We start from the raw sequence: 17862 nt of genomic DNA on the forward strand, positions 1-17862 counted from the left end.
TGTTAAAATACTGTACAAATTAAACTAACTACTTTATCTTAACCTTGTTTAAGCCAATATGACTTTAAAATGTTTAGCTTCAACTGCACTTTCTACTACAAAGAAGCAGTGAGATTTATCAAAATGTAGTCATTTACACAAATTTGTATTGCTGAATCTCAAAAGATTTGATATTTATTGATTAATCAAATCATTTGTTTTATCACACCCATTTTTCTCTTATTTTCTATAACAATTCCACAAATCCTGAAAATATGAATTTTATTGTGCAGAAATAAAGATATTTTTTCAAATAATCATTTTCCATTGGAATTAATAAATAGGGAGATAATAAACAGTGAAATATAATTCAACAGCATGGAGCAATATAATGAGAAATACAGTACTTTCTAAATGAAATGGTAATAGTGTGGAAAGCAGCATTGGATTATTGTTTTTATAGTGGATCATGCCAATTTGTCCAAAGGGGTTCTTTTAATGGAAAACAATGATATATTACAAAATCTTTTGCAGGATTGAGTTGGCCACATCCAGAGAGTCATCTTTTACCAAAACAATATCATAGGATTCCATATATTTTTCCAGAAGTTCTTCAACCTAGATTTTAAAATGTGAAGGAAAAAATAGTATGAAAAACCAAACTGATATTCTTTATATATTTCTTTTCTTCAGTATATTTTTTTTCTCTTTCTCTTTTCCTTTTATCTTTTCTGTACTTTCTGCTCCTACTTTTTATTCTTTCTTTTAGTTTGTATTTCAATAAAATTATTATATGTATTTCAATAAAATTACTATAAAATGAAATAGAAAGGAGCAAGCACAATGCATAACATTTGATGAAGAAAATTTTAGAACTAGTCATATATAAATTAGATTGAGTTGGGCAATCACATCATTTCGTTTGTCAACTAACAATATAATTAAACTTTTATTAGTTTAGATCATGATTAAAATCTAAAACCACAAATTAAAGAGGACTGAAATTATTTGTACTTTATCTTTTTCTTTCTTTTTAAATGAAATGTAGAGTTTCAGTCCAAATTTAGAAATAATTTTATTTTGTCTAATTTAAAGGAAGGGAGTTGAATTAAAAGATATTTCCGTATTTTCACTTGTGCATTACATTTGAACAAAATAGCTGTGGTTTAGGGAGGAAATACAGATTTTTTAAAACTAAAGCTTTTTAAAATGTCAGGTTTTTTCTTCACATTTTAAAAGTTGTGGAAATATCTTTTATTTTCATATATATAATTCAACTCCCTTTCCTTAAATTAGACAAAAAATAGAGCTTGATTTCTTTTTTCTTTTCCTTCTCACAAGATTTCTAAATAAGCTTTTGTCACTCTCTTGTTTTATTGTTTACATATGCCCTTTAACTATTAAAATATTGGGTGGTTTCTTTAATACTCTTACATCTTTTTTCATATTCCTGTAGCTTGTCATACTATAATTGTAATAATAATGTAACAGTTTATAATGATAAATTGAGCTTCTGTCTTCTCCTTTAACTATAAACTTTAGTTTTGTCTAGTGTTCAATTTTTAAAATCTTACTTTAAAAAAATCAAAAGTATTTTCCCACATGAAATATTCTTTATAATTAATTCCAAAATCTTATTTCAAATGTATCTATATCTTACTCTGTAATTTTTTAAAATCAAAGTTTTATTCATCCTTTTGTTGTTTATTCCATTTTTAAAAGTTGTTAAAACTTATGGTGATTTTTTTTCCATTAAGGATTACAGGGAAATTCACCCAGTATTGCCAAACTTGTTGATTCAAAGATTCCTAATCATTAAAAAGGACTTAGGTAATTTCCAAAAGTGATTAGAATAATATGTGAATTTAGTGAATATGTGAACCTTTCAAAGATGCAAACTGCAGTTTGGGCAAAATGGCTATTCCCTCATTTTCCCAAGCTCTAGACCCACTGGAGGGCCATTTTATGGCAAGCTCCTCAGGAAGAACAGCTGTCTGGAGCATTTGTTAATGATATTCCAGAATATCAGATATTTCCAGATTCAAAGAGCCAGCCTTAGGAAGAAGGCATGACATAGCCTGCAGCTGCCTATAGGGTCAAGTTGGATGCACCTCATCAACATTGGAAGATAGTGGCCAACTGAGTATGGCAGGCTCTGTGGAGCATAGGAAGGTGGGGCAACAGAGGGCTTTATCCTATGGTACTGGGATGGTTAGTGACGGTGGGGCATATCTTAGCAGCAGTGATAGTGCTGTGACTAAAGTAGAGGCCTGCAGCTAGTGGCAACTGACTGAGATTGCAGAACACCCAGGCCTCTATTTCAGCCCTAGACCTGGCATTGTTGCTGAGGAGTGCTGTAGTGCAGGGCAGCCAAAAGGACATAGGTAAGAGGAAGATAGAAGTATGGAACAATTAAAGTACTCCTATAGATATAAATGTGGGTGGATTTCCAAGCATTCAAATTTTGACCATGTGATTATGGGGACATTGCAACAACTAACTAGGAACCAATCATGTCCATTTTTTTCCAGCACAATTACAAGCAGTTGCTAAATGATCATATGTCGAGGATTACCTTTATTTAAAATCCAGCTAAACTGTTAAAGGCCTCCTACATAAATATTACCTGCTGCTGGCAAAATAAGTATTTGGAAGTTGTCTGAATACTCTTTGAAGATGACATTATTTTAATAATTTATCTAATTTGAAAATGGACCCATCCTACTAAGCTGCAATTGGATTTAGTGTATTTTGGCTATATCTTTGTAGATTTTTTTTCACAAAACATTCATGACACTCGACATGACAACTTTTTACTTTGGTTTTATTGATATAGAACTTGGAATAGTTAACTATTTTTAAAAATGATTCTATTTTAGCAGAGAGCACATGAATAATATCAGCAAGTAACTCAACATTACCATTCTGCAATGAATTGAAACAAGCCATTGTCACATACATCTTCTATCTGCCAACTCTTAATTGCAAATGTATTGAAAAGGTTATGCTGAACTAGACTTAGAAGTAGGTAACTTTGAAAAACAATTCCTATAAATAATATACAAAACTGAGAATATGAATATTACAATAGTTTTTATGCTTATCAATCACCTACTTACTTTATCATTGAGATACCCAACCTTAAGAATATGTTCAACATTTGCCACTCCATCTGCCATTGTTAAATCTCCTTGAGAATCTCCAAGTAATATGATATTACTGTTGTCTTTTAATTGTTTAAAGTATTCTGTATTTTTCAAGGCTCCATCATGTTTGTTGTAAACATGAATTAATTCTCCTTTAAATCCTTTCAATATGCCCTATTGAAGATGAGAGAAGTTACTCCTAAGTAATCATGCAAAGACATTAATCATATATAATTTTAGAATGCTTCCAAGACAATTTTCTCTTTCCACCAACTCTTAAACATACGTTTATTACATGCATATAATACTGAGAATAATACTGATATAATTATATATTTTGCTACAAGAGAATCCAGAAATGCGATAATACAAGAGTTTTATAATAACAGGCTGCGAATTGATGGACAGGACCTGATTGTTTTCAAAGAAATACCACCCCAAAGTTAAGAGCCAGGAGAGACTATGCTTTTCTAACTAAAGAACTCAGAAACTCTCAGATACAGTATAGATGGGAAGTGCCATTTGGTATTACAGTTACATTTGATGACCAAAAACATCGCCTCAACTCTGTTTGGGAAGCCCGAGATTTTTATTATAAGATCCTGAAGGCGGGACTTCCTGAATCACCCGGACTTGGAAAAAGACAAGGAGAAGTAGAAGAGAAACAACGAAACACACAACTACAAGGCGGGAGGTATCGCTTTCCCCCTCCGGAAGGGCAGAAGAGCAGAGAACAAGGATTTAGTTATGCTTCCAAAACATTTGCTTAATTTTTAACTTGAATAATACTTTGTGATTTCTGTCTTGTATAAAACGGTATAGTTGCATACCGATGAAGAGACATTAAGGCTGAATGAAGTGATGCTGATTCCTTGGAAAATATATTGTATGGGACTTAAAAAAGACTTGATGGATAACTTTGAATTTTTATTTAAATTGTTTATGATTTATTCTCTAGGGTGAGGAGGGCGGAGATCGTGATGTTCTTGGATTGTGGTTTAGGATGAATGGAGTTGGGAAGTGTGGGGTAGATGGGAGGGTAGTGAAGGTTCAATTAGAGCTTATTTTGAGCCAGAAAGTAAGCTGACTTTTGTATAAACTGTTATTTGAATATAATGTCTGGAAGGATATACCCAGAGAGTCCGCAGGAAGGTGGAGCAAATATGAGAGGAGTACGGATGAAAATAATATATATATATGGACACGGGTAGAGGCAGGATGAGAGGAGTTGGAAAAGGAAACCGAGAGAAGCATTTGAGTGTTTAAATTGCTTTATAGAGAAGGAGGTATAAGGGACAAATTAAAGGTTTGGATATTTAGATAAAGAGACAAGGCCCCTAGCTAGAGAATTCCATTTGATTAACTTACTTGGTTTCAACATAGTTTGAAATCCTGCAAGTAATAAATTAACTCAAATTAGGAATGATGTACATTGTTTAAGTTTTAATAATGATGGGAAGCTGAGCTCAATGTAGAGAGCTTATTGATTTTTCCCGTTTCTCTTTTTTTGTTTTTTTTATTCCCTTTTTTTTTCTTTATCTTTTATCTTTTAATTTCTAATCTATTTGGTTTTAATATACTCCAGACTGTGCTTGATAAAGAGTTATGCCGGGTATGGGACCTGGGAAGTCGGAAGGGGGTTAGGGAGGGGGGTTTACGGGGGGGGGAGGGTGGAAATATAGTTTCAATTTTCAGAACAATAAGAATGCACTTGTATACTGCTGCTCTTTTTTCTTTTTTTCTCTTTTCCTTTTATTTTCCTTTTTTTTCCATTTTTTTAAATTTTAGTGTAAAATATAAATTGAATAGATTAATAAATAGTAGAAATACACCAAAGTGAGGAGTAGAGGGAAAGAAGAGGGAGAAGTAAAGAGGGAGTGAGAGGGGAATGTAAGGAGGGTGAGATGGAGGGAAGGGGAGAAAGGAATGTATGAGGGGGAAGGGAAGTAGAAGAGGGGAATGCTGGAGGGGAGAAATGAAAGTTGGAGGGGGAGAAGAAAGGGTGTATGGAGGATTGAAGTGCTATGTTGGTTTTCCATGGTGGAAGATGAGTTGTGTTATTGCTTTTTTTTAAAAATGCACAGTATATAAGTGATTGTATAAAATGAAAATGAAAATGAAATAAAACAGTTTTTCAACATATAATACTGAGAATAAAATATTTCTATTTAAGCCTAAATAATGGCTATTTTATTTATTTCTATTTATTTCACATGAATATAATACTGAGAAAGATCGTTGGTACTTACCTGATAAACCTCTTTAATAGGGTGAAGATAGCATCCATGTATGGGTTCACACTGTCCATTCTCTGATTAGACTGAGTCTGATTAATAATTAATTAATAATCTTTGTAACCTGCCCTGGTGAATGACTCCACCCAGCTTTCAGCGAATAAAAGACATACAGACTCAGCATGTTATCCAAGAACTCAACTTTAGTAATTAGCAACTTGAAGACGTCCACACCTATTATAATGTCAATCCAGAATATCAAATATACACCTAATGACAGGGGAACCTCCCTGCTTGGCAATGGGGACCAGTCTCTCTACAGGGTGGGGCTGGATTCTATTTCCACCCTATTAGAAGAGGTGTATTAAGTAAGTACCAGTGCCCTTTCTCAATAGAGGTGGAGATAGCATCCATGCATGGCACATACCCAAGCGTGACCATCCCATCGGGAGGGAGGAGACTGGTTCATATTACCAGTCAGAATGTACTGACTGTAGACCTCTATGACCAAAAGCCGTGTTTGCTGAGGCAAATTTGTCTAGTTTATAATTGTTTATAAAGGGAGAACTACCTATGGTAGCGACTGATACCTTCTGTCCCAAGGAGGTGGGCTGGAAAGAAACAAAAAGGCTCTCGGATTTCTGGAATTCCGATGTCCTGTGAATATAGATTTTAAGGGCATGCGGACATCGAGTTTATGCCACTGTTTTTCTAGCGGCCTGGCCGGGGACAGACAGAAATCTGGCAATACAACCTCTTGAGCCCAGTGGAACCACGTGTAACTTTGGGCCGAAAGGAGGGATCCAACCTGAGTAACACTCTGTCCCCATGGAAGATACCACTCTCCCCCAGGAGCACTCAAGGCCACAGACAACGAAGGGCATCTGTTTCCTCTGCACCTGCCATGTGGAACCTCGTAAGGTACCTGGGTAGTTGGGAATCGGCTGGGGAGACAAACAAGTCCATGACCAGAACCCCAAAATGGTGTGTGATCTTCTGGAAGAGAGAAGGGTGAAGTTTCTATTCTGCCTGGTCAAGTGTAGCTTGTTCTTGCGCAGCCAGGATTAGTGACTCTGTTTCTTTCTTTAATGTACCTGTTGTTAACCATAACCAAGTTTGTTCACTGTCCACTTTATCTTTTATTTTTTCCAGAAATTGGCCATGCAGTGCTTTGTTCTGCCAACTCTCCATTCTTGATTTTATCACATCTTTTCTGTATTCTTGTTTCGTCTGTTGGGCCTTCAGTAGATTTTTGTTCTTTACTTCGATTAATAGATGTTCTTGACTTTCTTTTAAATAATCAGCCAGTGCATGTTTTTCTTCTTCAACTGTTTGCTTCACTTGTAATAATCCTCTGCCACCTGATTTTCGGGGCAGGTATAATCTATCAGTATCACCACTGATACTGGATGTAAACTGTAGTGCATTGTCATTAGTTTCCTGGTTTTTTGGTCCAAAATGTCCAAATCAGCTTGTGTCCAGTTAACTATACCAGCTGTGTATCTTATAACTGGTATTGCCCAGGTATTTATGGCCTTGATTGTATTTCCACCATTCAATTTAGATTTCAAAATTTTCCTAACAATAGTTTTTACTTCTCCATGTTATCCAACTGCAGAATGCCTAAGTATTTGTAGGCTTCATTTTTGTTGCATTTAATTAGTTGGCCATTGGGCATTTCAATTCCCTCACATGCAGTGATTTTGCCCCTTTTTATGGATACAGTGGCGCATTTTTCCATGCCAAACTGCATTGAAATATCGGTGCTGAATACTCGGACTGTGTTTCTTAATGATTGGATTTCTGTTTCTGACTTTCCATAGAGTTTCAAATCATCCATATATAGTAAATGCGAAATTATTATTATTATTGTATCACAGCAGCCAGTTGTTTCGCCGGATTTGGCATTGGTTACTAGTCGGGCCCCACCCAGGGGCCTAGGACGTCGTAACGTATTTTCGTAATATGCGTGCAGATCCAAGCAGTGCGGCTTTTTGCATTTGACTGATGGTGATTTTGTCAATTTTTAACTGTTTCAAATGTAATTCCAGTGCTTTTGGAATAGCACCCAGTGTGCCAATTACCACTGGAATTACCACTGCTGGTTTGTGCCATAGTTGTTGAATTTCGATTTTTAAGTCCTGGTATTTTGCGATTTTTTCATATTCCTTCTCGGCGACCCTGCTATCACCTGGTATTGCGATGTCTATGATTGTGACCTTATTTTTCTCAACCAGTGTTGTTGTTGTTGTTGTTGTTGTTGTTATTATTATTATTATGCTATTTGTATCAAGATAAATTATACCCAGAGGCCACACTGTTTATATATTGATATTGATGTATATTTAAAACTAAAAATTCAATAAAATGTAAAAAAAAAAAGAGTTTTTGAGAGATTAAATAGAAATAAGAGAGTTTCCATTCCCCTCATCCTGATTTTAACTAATTTGCAAACTAATTAATATATTCTAAGAATATTGGCCCTATCAAGTGAAACATATAATTATAACTCTAAATCAGAAATATGTATGTAACATTTTCACATGGATTGATTCTTATATACCTTAGTAAATGATAATGTAATTATAATTGCACTTTATATTTGACATTTTTATACTCACGTTATCATCAAACTCCATAAAATTGGAAACTACTTTGATATTGGAATGGTAGACACCTGCTTGATGAATAATCTGTTCCAGGATGTCTCCAATCCCAGCAGAAAATATAAATACTGGAATATTGTGTTCTTGAAGTTTGTCAAAAAAAAATTCATACCCCTCTCTGTAAAACAGAATAATTATTTATAAAAACTTGAATTAAAATCTGACAGTATTTCTTTTAGCTGAAATAATAATTGAATAACTCCTATTCTGTTTCAGATTAAACAAGATTGTAGTAACTGACTTATTATTTATGAAGCCAAGACTTCAATATTTTATGAATATTTTATTTTTAAAATAAATGTTTTATGGATTATTCTGGAAATTAGTTGAAAAACTTTGGTTTGTACACATACTCATATTTATTTCGATATATAAGTGATTCCAGGAAAAATAAATCACTGCCTATGAAAAGGGTGAAACAGAAATCCCAGAAATCCAGAATGGATCTTCTGTACCTTGCTTATAGAGATAAGGCAGAACAGAAAAAAAAACCTTTCTTGTGCAATATCTGCTTTCCTTTTTCTTGGGTCTGAGTACATGCAATAATAGTGCAGCACCTAGAAAGAACATGGCTACAGCCTTGGGTTTTTTTTTGTTTTTTTGTTTTTTTTCCAGTCTTGTTGAAGTAGGCTAAAAAGCAGATAATCAAATTCTTATATATCCCAATGAAGGAAAAAGAAATATTTTAAAGACTTTTGTAAGATGCAGTACTTCTATTAGATCAGTAATGATTAGACTTTCAGATCATGACTGCCATATAAGCTAAAAGAAGAAATAGAATCTTCTATATTACATTACTATAAAAAGTGAATAGCAAGCAGAAAGTGATTGACTCTTATATATACAAAATGATTCTCATATATACAAATACATATTTTCAAATATAGCCAAATCTTCATTTATCGTAACAACATAACGTAACAATGCAACCACTGTGATATGAAACATTTTTAGTGTTCTGATATAGTAAGAAGCTCAATATGTACTATACAAGAGTTACAACAGGAGAGGCAGAGGTGGTATTCTGCCGGTTCTGACCGGTTTGCTTGAACCAGTAGTGGAAATCACGGTCAACCCATTTGTCCCGGTTCTATGTGGTTCCATTTAGGCATGTTTTCAAGCCAAAGTGCATGCATGGAAGGCTGAGCCCATGCACACGCGAACCAGTAGGGAACCAGTAAGTGAATACCACCTCTGGAAAGAGGCAATCAAATTGAAGCACTTTTCTCATCACCACTAAGTGCAAAAGCAAGTCCACAATGGAGCATAAATAAATATATAACATTTCACACAATTTTTTATTTCTGATGTGTTTTATGATTACAGAAATAGATGCTTACTTAAGCATAACATCAGACTCTCTCACAATTTCAGCAAGTTTGTTCTTCTGTAATCCTTGTTCAATAAGCAAAGCATGGGATTTGTTGTACCTACAGATAAAAATAAAATATTAAAAAGTTTCTTTTCTTATAGGCATAATATTTCTCTTTCTGTGGGTGCATGTGCAGGTGCAGGTGCACCTTTGAATCAGTCTTGACTCCTGGTGACCATTTGGGTTACTCCCTATCATTTTCAGAAGCAGCTTGCCATTGTTGTCAGATCCTTCTTCATTCAAAAATCAGGAAAGAAAACCACAGGACTCCATTGGTAGAGATCAAATGTACTTTTACTAATTATAAATGATTAGAAGCGAAGCGAAGCGAAGTCTGGTTATTTAGGCGCAAAAGCAAATAATATATTGTATATTTCATTCCCCTCCCCTTGGCATCCTGTACACAGTCCAATCATAAAACTCCCAAATATCAGGTGTGAGATAACTTTGAAAGGCATCACCAGGATGGAATGCTGATCCATTGGCCTTGGCGGGAAACCTCCTCCTCCACATGCGCAGTAAGGTGGACAGTTCAAAATCCAGAATCTTCCTCCAGCACAACAATGAATCCCCTCCCAAATACCATGCCCCCCTCCCCGTTTCAATGGCAGCCGAAGCAGCAGCAAAACAGAGGCTGACATTTGGCCCTCCTCCAGAAAAAGGCGGTCAGACCTGCAAAACGACAAAGCACAAACAAACAGATGAACCACAAGAAACGTAAAGGGGAAAGGGGGAGAGGGAGAGAGAAAAACGTCAGGGAATCGGCCAAACTAGGGCTTGTCAGGATAATCAGAATAGAATTGGCGGAGCAACTTAGGGGCCTGGACATGGGACTTGTCCACCCACTCTGCATGAGAAGGGGGAAAATGCTTCCAAGCCACCAGGTACTGAATACGATTCCGTCATCTACGGGAGTCCAAAATTTTGTGAACCTCGAAATGTTGTTCACCATCAATCAATAGTGGGGTGGGCGGTGGTGGAATAGGCAGACGCAAAGACGAAAAGCGAACAGGCTTTATGAGGTTAACATGAAAAACAGGGTAGACCCGGTTGAGGTGCTTAGGCAGCTGCAGCTGAACGGAAACAGGATTGATGACCTTGACAATAGGAAACGGGCCAACATACTTAGGCCCCAACTTCTTTGATTTTTGGGGAGTTTGAAGAAACTTGGTGGACAGATAAACTTGATCACCCACCTTGTAATCAGCCGGTTTAGACCGTTTCTTATCCGCCTGTTTCTTATGTGCGTGATGCGCAGCGTCCAAAGTTTGGAGTGCTAAAGGCCAAACGTGCCGAAGGCAATCACTCCATTCAGCCAGAGACGAGACCTGTGGCTGCTCAGGAGGAACCTCTGGGATAGGTACAGAATCCTGACCAGACACCACCCAGAAAGGGGTGAAGCCAGTGCTGCTATGCACAGAATTATTATAAGCCACCTCCGCGTGCGGCAACAAGTCTACCCAATCATCTTGCTGGTAGTTGATGAAACAACGTAAATATTGCTCCAGAACAGAATTAGTCCTCTCACAAGCCCCATTAGTCTGAGGGTGGTTGGTTGGAGCTTAGGCCCTGGGTGGAGCCAACCCGCTTAAGAAACTCCTTCCAGAACACGGAGGTGAACTGCACACCCCTATCCGAAACGATGCGGTCAGGCACCCCATGCAAGTGGTAAACGTGGGAGATGAACATCTTAGCGAGAGTCTTAGCAGACGGAATCTTGGAACAAGGGATGAAGTGGACCTGTTTTGAGAACAAGTTGGTAACCACCCAGATAACAGTGTGCCCCTGGCTCTCAGGGAGCTCGACAATGAAGTCCATAGAGATCTCCTTCCACGGGGCGACAGGGCGAGCTACAGTCTGGAGTAAGCCCTGAGGTTTCCCTGGTGGCCGTTTAGCAGTAGCACAAATGGGACAACTGGCCACATAAAGTTCAATGTCCTTTTTCAAAGAAGGCCACCAAAACTGCCTTTTCATGAGATGCAGCATCTTCACGAAGCCAAAATGCCCCGCCATCCGGGAATCATGAGCCCGTTGAAGAACCACTAGACGAAGAGATGCAGGAACATAAAGTTTCGCCCCAATCCAGGGCAAGTCGTCCCTCATGGTACATTCATTCACATGCTGCTGGAACCATTCATCATGAGTGAGGGCGTTCTTGAGATTGGAAAGAAAATCCTGGGACATCTCCACCTTAGAACCTGCCTGATGTCTAATAACAACTGGAGCAGCGAGGCTCGACGTGGGAATGACCAGCTGGACCACGCTGAGCTTAGAACAGTTGTACTGAGGAAGCCTGGATAAAGCATCAGCCATGAAATCCCCCCCCCCCCGGAATGTATTTCAGGGTGAAATTAAAACAATTGAAATGTTGAGCCCAGCGCATTTGCTTAGGAGAAAGTTTCCTAGGAGTTCTCAAGGCTTCCAAATTTTTATGGTCAGTCCACACCTCGAATGGGTGCTTAGCGCCTTCCAGAAAATGGCGCCATGTGGCTAAAGCCCAACGAACAGCAAATGCCTTTTTCTCCCAAATAGCCCAACCTCTCTCTGTGTCAGTCAGTTTGCGAGAGGTGTATGCGCAGGGCTGCAAGTTACCTTGATTATTGGCTTGAAGTAACACGCCCCCCACCGCCACGTCGCTGGCATCAGCCTGAACCACAAACGGCGCGTCCATGTCCGGGTGCTTGAGGACTGGTTCCTCGGCAAAAAGCCGTTTTAACTTCTCAAAGGCAGCTTGACATTCCATGGTCCAATCCAACGGCTTGCTAGATTTGGGTTTCGGCCCGCCTTTGGACTTTAACAGGTTAAGTTATGGGAAGAGCAATTTTAGCAAAAGAAGGGATGAACTGGCGATAGAAATTGGCAAATCCCAAAAATTTCTGCAACTGCCTGCGTGTACGAGGGGCCTCCCACTCAGTGACCGCTTTGACCTTAGCGAGGTCAACTTTCTCTTGATGGAATTCACACTTGGACAACTTGGCGTAAAGCTCTGCGGCTCGAAGTTTCTTCAGCACAGCTTTACGTGTTCCTCATGTGTTTGTGTGTAAATAAGGATATCAGCTAAATATATGATAACGCCTTTGTAAAGATGGTCATGCAACACCTCATTAATTAATTGCATGAAAACCACAGGCGCCCCCTGCAGGCCAAAAGACATCACACGAAACTGGAAACAGCCAAGGGGACAGTTGAAAGCCGTCTTCCACTCATCTCCCTCTTTAATACGGACTCTATAGTATGCCGCCTGCAAATCCAGTTTAGTGAAAATGCGGCCCTTCCCCAATTGGGCCAGCATGTCCTTCATTAGGGGTAGTGGATAGAGGTTCTGGGCCGAGATTCCGTTAAGGTTCTTAAAATTAACACAAAGACGAAGAGAGCCATCCTTCTTCTCCCTGAACAGTACAGGGGCCGCCACCTTGGGTCTAGCGGGTTCAATAAAACCCCTCTCCAAATTTTTATCAATGAATCTTCTCATTTCCTCCATCTCCCTAGGGGACATTGAATATATTTGGGGCTTGGGAAGCTTCACTCCAGGTAAAATATCAATGGTGCAATCAGTGGGCCTGTGCGGGGGGAGCTTATCAGAAGATTTTTCACTAAATACTCCTCTTAGATCCCAATATTCTTTCAGAATTTTTTCCTCCCCTTCGATCCTCTCCTGCCCCCTGGCTGCCAAAGTGGGGTTAGAATCAGCAGGGTCTGGGGTCTCAACCTCCCTTTCAGGGGGCTCGCCAGTGCGGATGCGTAACCACCCCTTCCTCCAGTTAATGCGAGGGTTCCATTTACAAAGCCAGGGGAGCCCTAAGATAAGGGGCCGGTCCATTCCAGGTGCTACAATAAAAGTGATCAATTCCTGATGGGTCCCCATCTTCATCTCTAAGGGCTCAGAAGAAAAATGAGCAGGGCCCCCTCCCGCAATAGAACCATCAATTTGGCAAAAAACAATAGGGGTTTTTAAAGTCCTCAATTTCAATCCCAGTTTTTCTACCATTGCTGGACTTATCATACAGCAAGAGCAGCCTGAATCCAGCAGAGCTAAAAGCTTTTCAGTCTCCCCAGCAGGTGGCACCCTTAGTTCAATAGGGATAAGCATGGGGGCTTTGTTTGAACTCACCCATCGGTGCGAGCGATCGTCATCTGATTCATCAGACGAGCTGGAGCTAACGTCTCCCTCCTTCTCCGGCTGGAAATGCTGGGGGACATTTTCAGTGGCGCACGCAGCCTCTCTCTTCTTGCTCAGAGGCTTACTTGCTTTCCCCTCTCTTCTGGGAGGGGGCGGAGCGGTCTGAGCCATTTTAACGCGGCAATTCACTGCGCGATGGCCTTCCTTTCTGCAGCGGAAGCACGTGAAAGGCTTGGCCTTGCCGGCGAAGCTTCCCTTCCCTTCCCCTCTGGCGCGGAGGGGGGCTTTTTGGGCCGATGGGGGGGGGACTTCTCCGCTTCTTCCTCTTTCATGCATTGAAGCCTGGCCAAATCTAACTCAACATCTGCTGCGTGTTCAAACCAAGCAGTCACTCGGCAGGGAAGGTGTCTGTTAACACACTGTTGGTAATTTTTTTCCTTCAATCCCCCAGCGAACTGATCCAACAGAGTGTCTTCTGACCATCCCCTCATATAGGCTGACAACTGTTGAAACTCCTGAATATAATCAGCCACCGGTCTATTTCCCTGCTTCAGGGCCATAAATTTCACCCTCCTCTGTTTCTCAATCAGTGGGTCATCAAACCTCCTCTTCATTGCCGCCATAAAGTCATTAAAATTCCTCAGGAGTGGGGAATTGCATTGGTGTAAGCCCACCATCCATTCAGCCGCTTTTTTCTCCAATGCCAGTAAGACCATTCTCACTTTCATATCATCAGTTTCTAAATCTGGACCATACATCTCCATATAGTTCCAGACCTATATGATAAACAGCCCTAAACTTTTGGGATCACCATCATATTTTACTGTTAAGGGAGGGACTTTTGCCATTCGGCGTCGCCTGCCCCCCCTACTCTTGGAGCGGCCCTAGCTGGGGGGGGGGGGAGGCTGGTTCTGGGTTTTCTCGCTCCCAACACCCCTCGGCTTCTTCACCCTCCCTTAACCTGTGCATGGAGTACCTTTGCTCAAACTCTTCAGCTTGCTCCCCTTCCACCGCTCTCTCACGGCTCTTGCGTTCAGACCAAGCTTCCTCGAGGAGTCTCATAGCATGGGACATTTTGTAATCCTCTTTCCCAGCGTCACCCCATTCCACTGGGTTTTTTTTGTCTCCTTCTCGTGACTCCCGCATCCAACTCCTCTGCCTCCTCTTTTTGTCCCACACCCAAAGTCCATCGGGGCCGAACAGTAGGCTCTTCCACCCTTAGACTAGCCAGCCTTTCAGTGAAAGATGGTTCCGCCGCTGCCCCCTCAGTTTCCTCTTGATCACTCACATGCAAAGACATTCTTTTTCTTCTTTTGAGGACACCCCCCCTCAGTAGCTCCAGGTGGGGTGGAAGTGAGACTTCGCTTAATTGTCAGATCCTTCTTCATTTAAAAATCAGGAAAGAAAACCACAGGACTCCATTGGTAGAGATCAAGTGTACTTTTACTAATTATAAATGATTAGAAGCGAAGCTAAGCGAAGTCTGGTTATTTAGGCGCGAAAGCAAATAATATATTGTATATTTCATTCCCCTCCTCTTGGCATCCCGTACACAGTCCAATCATAAAACTCCCAAATGTCAGGTGTGAGATAACTTTGAAAGGCATCACCAGGATAGAATGCTGCTCCGTTGGCCTTGGCGGGAAACCTTCTCCTCCACATGCGCAGTAAGGTGGACAGTTCAAAATCCAGAATCTTCCTCCAGCACAACAATGAATCCCCTCCCAAATACCATGCCCCCCCTCCCCGTTTCAATGGCAGCCGAAGCAGCAGCAAAGCAGGGACTGACAATTGTTTTCTTTCAAAGGCTCAAGAAAGTGACTGGCTGAAGGTCACTTAGTTGGTTGTGCCTTAAAATGAAGCTATAACTCATGGTCTTCCAATTTCTAATCTAGTTCCTTAACTACTGTATCAAATTGGGTCTTCTTTAGGGCTTTCTGTCCATTAGAAAAATAATATAAATAGACTTCTGAATCAGCCAATCTTCAATATGTGTTTGACAATCTTTATATCTAGTACAACAATAACAATTTAAAATAAAGCAATCAAATGGACAATCATAAAATAGAGACAAAATGATTAGGATTAATAATTAATCCAAAAAGAAAGGACAATAAGTGAAGAAAGTCTGATCTCTAGCAGATATTCTACTAGTCCTTGTTATCGGGCATTCTGTCTGGGACTGATGAAATCTAAGGTTGAAATATATGAGGGGAAATTTATTCCACCCATTACATTTGGAAGGTGATTTTACTTCTCAATAACTGTATCGAATGTATTTATTTTTCCCAAATATTGTATGTATAAAAATTATGTTGGATGGCATTATATATTTTCAACATTGTTACTTAAAGGATGCAAGAAAGAGCTAAGAGACAATAACTTAAAGCAATAATTTGTGAACTTTCTTGACAAACTTGTTTTAAATGCTGGACTTAAGATAGGTCATGTTTTATCACGATAAAATAGGTCATGATATTTTATCAAGACACAATAAGTGGGTGCTCTTATCAACAACTGCTTAATTATTCAGTTGTAAACTTTTAACAGTAAACAAATCACTTTTCACAAACTCACCACTCAACCATATATGGATACTTCTCTTCCACGGTAAGATTAGGATCAATTTCAATAGCATAATATATTTCTTTTAGATGGAATAACTAGAAAGAAAAACAGTTAGTTGCTATTTATTTCTGTAATATCCCATTTTTGTTCTAACTGCATAAACTAAACACAAAGAAGAGGGAGTCAAGCTCTTCTCCAAAGCACCTGAGGGCAGGACAAAAAGCAATGAATGGAAACTAATCAAAGCGAAACAACATAGAACTAAGAAGACATTTCCTGACAGTTAGAACAATTACTAATCAGTGGAACAATTTGCATCTAGAAGTTGTGAATGCTGCAACATTGGAAGTTTTAAAGAAGAGATTGGACAACCATTTGTCTGAAATATTATAGGGTTTCCTACCTGAGCAAGGGGTTTGAATAGAAGACCTCCAAGGACCTTCTAATTCTGTTATTCTGTTCTGTTCTGTTGTACTCTATTCTGCTTCCTTAGTTTTGATATATCCCTAGTATCTTAAATAAGTACATTATATACAATATTAACTTAAGACATGTATAAACATACAAAGGAATATACACACAAAAATCAGCAAGTGGTCTTAATACAGAAGTATACTTAACGCAGGGAATCCTTTGTTTATAGTGGCTATTGGGATTGGAATTTCTATTATTAAGTAATGGCTACTGAAAAAGTGGACTAAATTGAGGATTTACTGTAGGGTTTTTACAGTGAATCATCTGGATGATCCTTAGAACTGAGGTTACACGTGTAAGTACAAACTGCAGCAATCTGCAGAAAATATTTGTCTGTCAGCTATTCTTTGCTTGCAGTGTTCCCAGGCATGATCAAGGACACGGGATGATGAAACAAAGTATAACCTGCAACATTTTATTCACTTATTTGATAACACTTGATTTATTCAGTGTGTGAAAACATGCACGTTCTCACTATGATGTAAGGACTAATCAATTATTGTGCCTTGGAGACTTGTTAGCCAATAATGATATAACACGTAAAGTAGGTAGAGCTAAGAAGCTGCAGACACTATAAGAATGATGTTTCATGATTAATAATTTTGCTGTTGATTCTTCTATCTATGGAATGCTTTGTTCAATAAACTTTGGTTGGTTTAGCTACCCGTGGGTGGATTACTTTCTTTCATCTTCAGCCTCGGGACCCTAAATGCTACATTTTGGCCTCCCGAACAGGGACCCATATTTTGTCCAGGGAAGGATAGACATTGTCAGCCCAAGGGCTCTACAATCTTACTTTATAAGATTTCTGTAAATATGGGATCTTCGCTTTCTCAGGAACAAAGGAAGCATGTTAATGAGTTGGGTTATCTTCTTAAGAAGTCTGAGTTATCTATTTCACAAAAGGCTCTTTTTCGGCTGGTCCGGGAGTTGTCCTTTCTATCCTGCAAAAGGCTCTCTGAAGTTGTCAGATTGTGAAAAGGTTGGCAGGGTTTTGCATTCTGAGCCGAGGAAAGATGTAGATATTTTACATGCTTGGCATTTGTGTCATTATGCTATAGAAATGTTTGGTCAGAAAGAGGATTCTGTTTCTTTCTTATCATTTCACCCCTCTCAACATTCTTCTACTGTGATCTTTCCTCCAGTGTATGAACAAGAAATTTCGTCTTTTGATCTTAAGTCTAAGGCTGAAGTAACACCTTCTGCTTCTTCTGACATTGTGTTAAAGCCTCCTCCTTCCCCTCCTCCTATCTCTCCTCCTCTTTCTCTTTCTCCTTTCCCCCCTCCTTCTGCTAATATTCTC

The 17862-nt window shown here is 39.2% G+C and overlaps 1 protein-coding gene across 4 annotated transcripts in view; it reads right to left on the minus strand.

The window, feature by feature from the left end:
- Positions 1–246: 246 nt before the first annotated feature.
- The window catches only part of NT5C3A (5'-nucleotidase, cytosolic IIIA), a 117817-nt gene continuing 100201 nt past the window's right edge, over positions 247–17862 (minus strand). For all 4 annotated transcript variants that reach the window (XM_087713065.1, XM_087713063.1, XM_087713064.1 and 1 more), the window contains 5 exons: positions 16095–16180; positions 9366–9455; positions 7981–8143; positions 3099–3299; positions 247–597 (listed from right to left, as the gene is read on the minus strand). In XM_087713065.1, coding sequence (XP_087569191.1) covers positions 496–597; positions 3099–3299; positions 7981–8143; positions 9366–9455; positions 16095–16180 — 642 coding nt within the window. In that variant the 3' untranslated portion in view covers positions 247–495. The remainder of the gene's footprint in view (positions 598–3098; positions 3300–7980; positions 8144–9365; positions 9456–16094; positions 16181–17862) is intronic.

Source organism: Thamnophis sirtalis, unplaced genomic scaffold, assembly GCF_051295495.1.
Source record: "Thamnophis sirtalis isolate CommonGarterSnake01/CBP01778 unplaced genomic scaffold, rThaSir2_p1.2 scaffold_4, whole genome shotgun sequence".
NCBI lineage: Eukaryota > Metazoa > Chordata > Lepidosauria > Squamata > Natricidae > Thamnophis > Thamnophis sirtalis.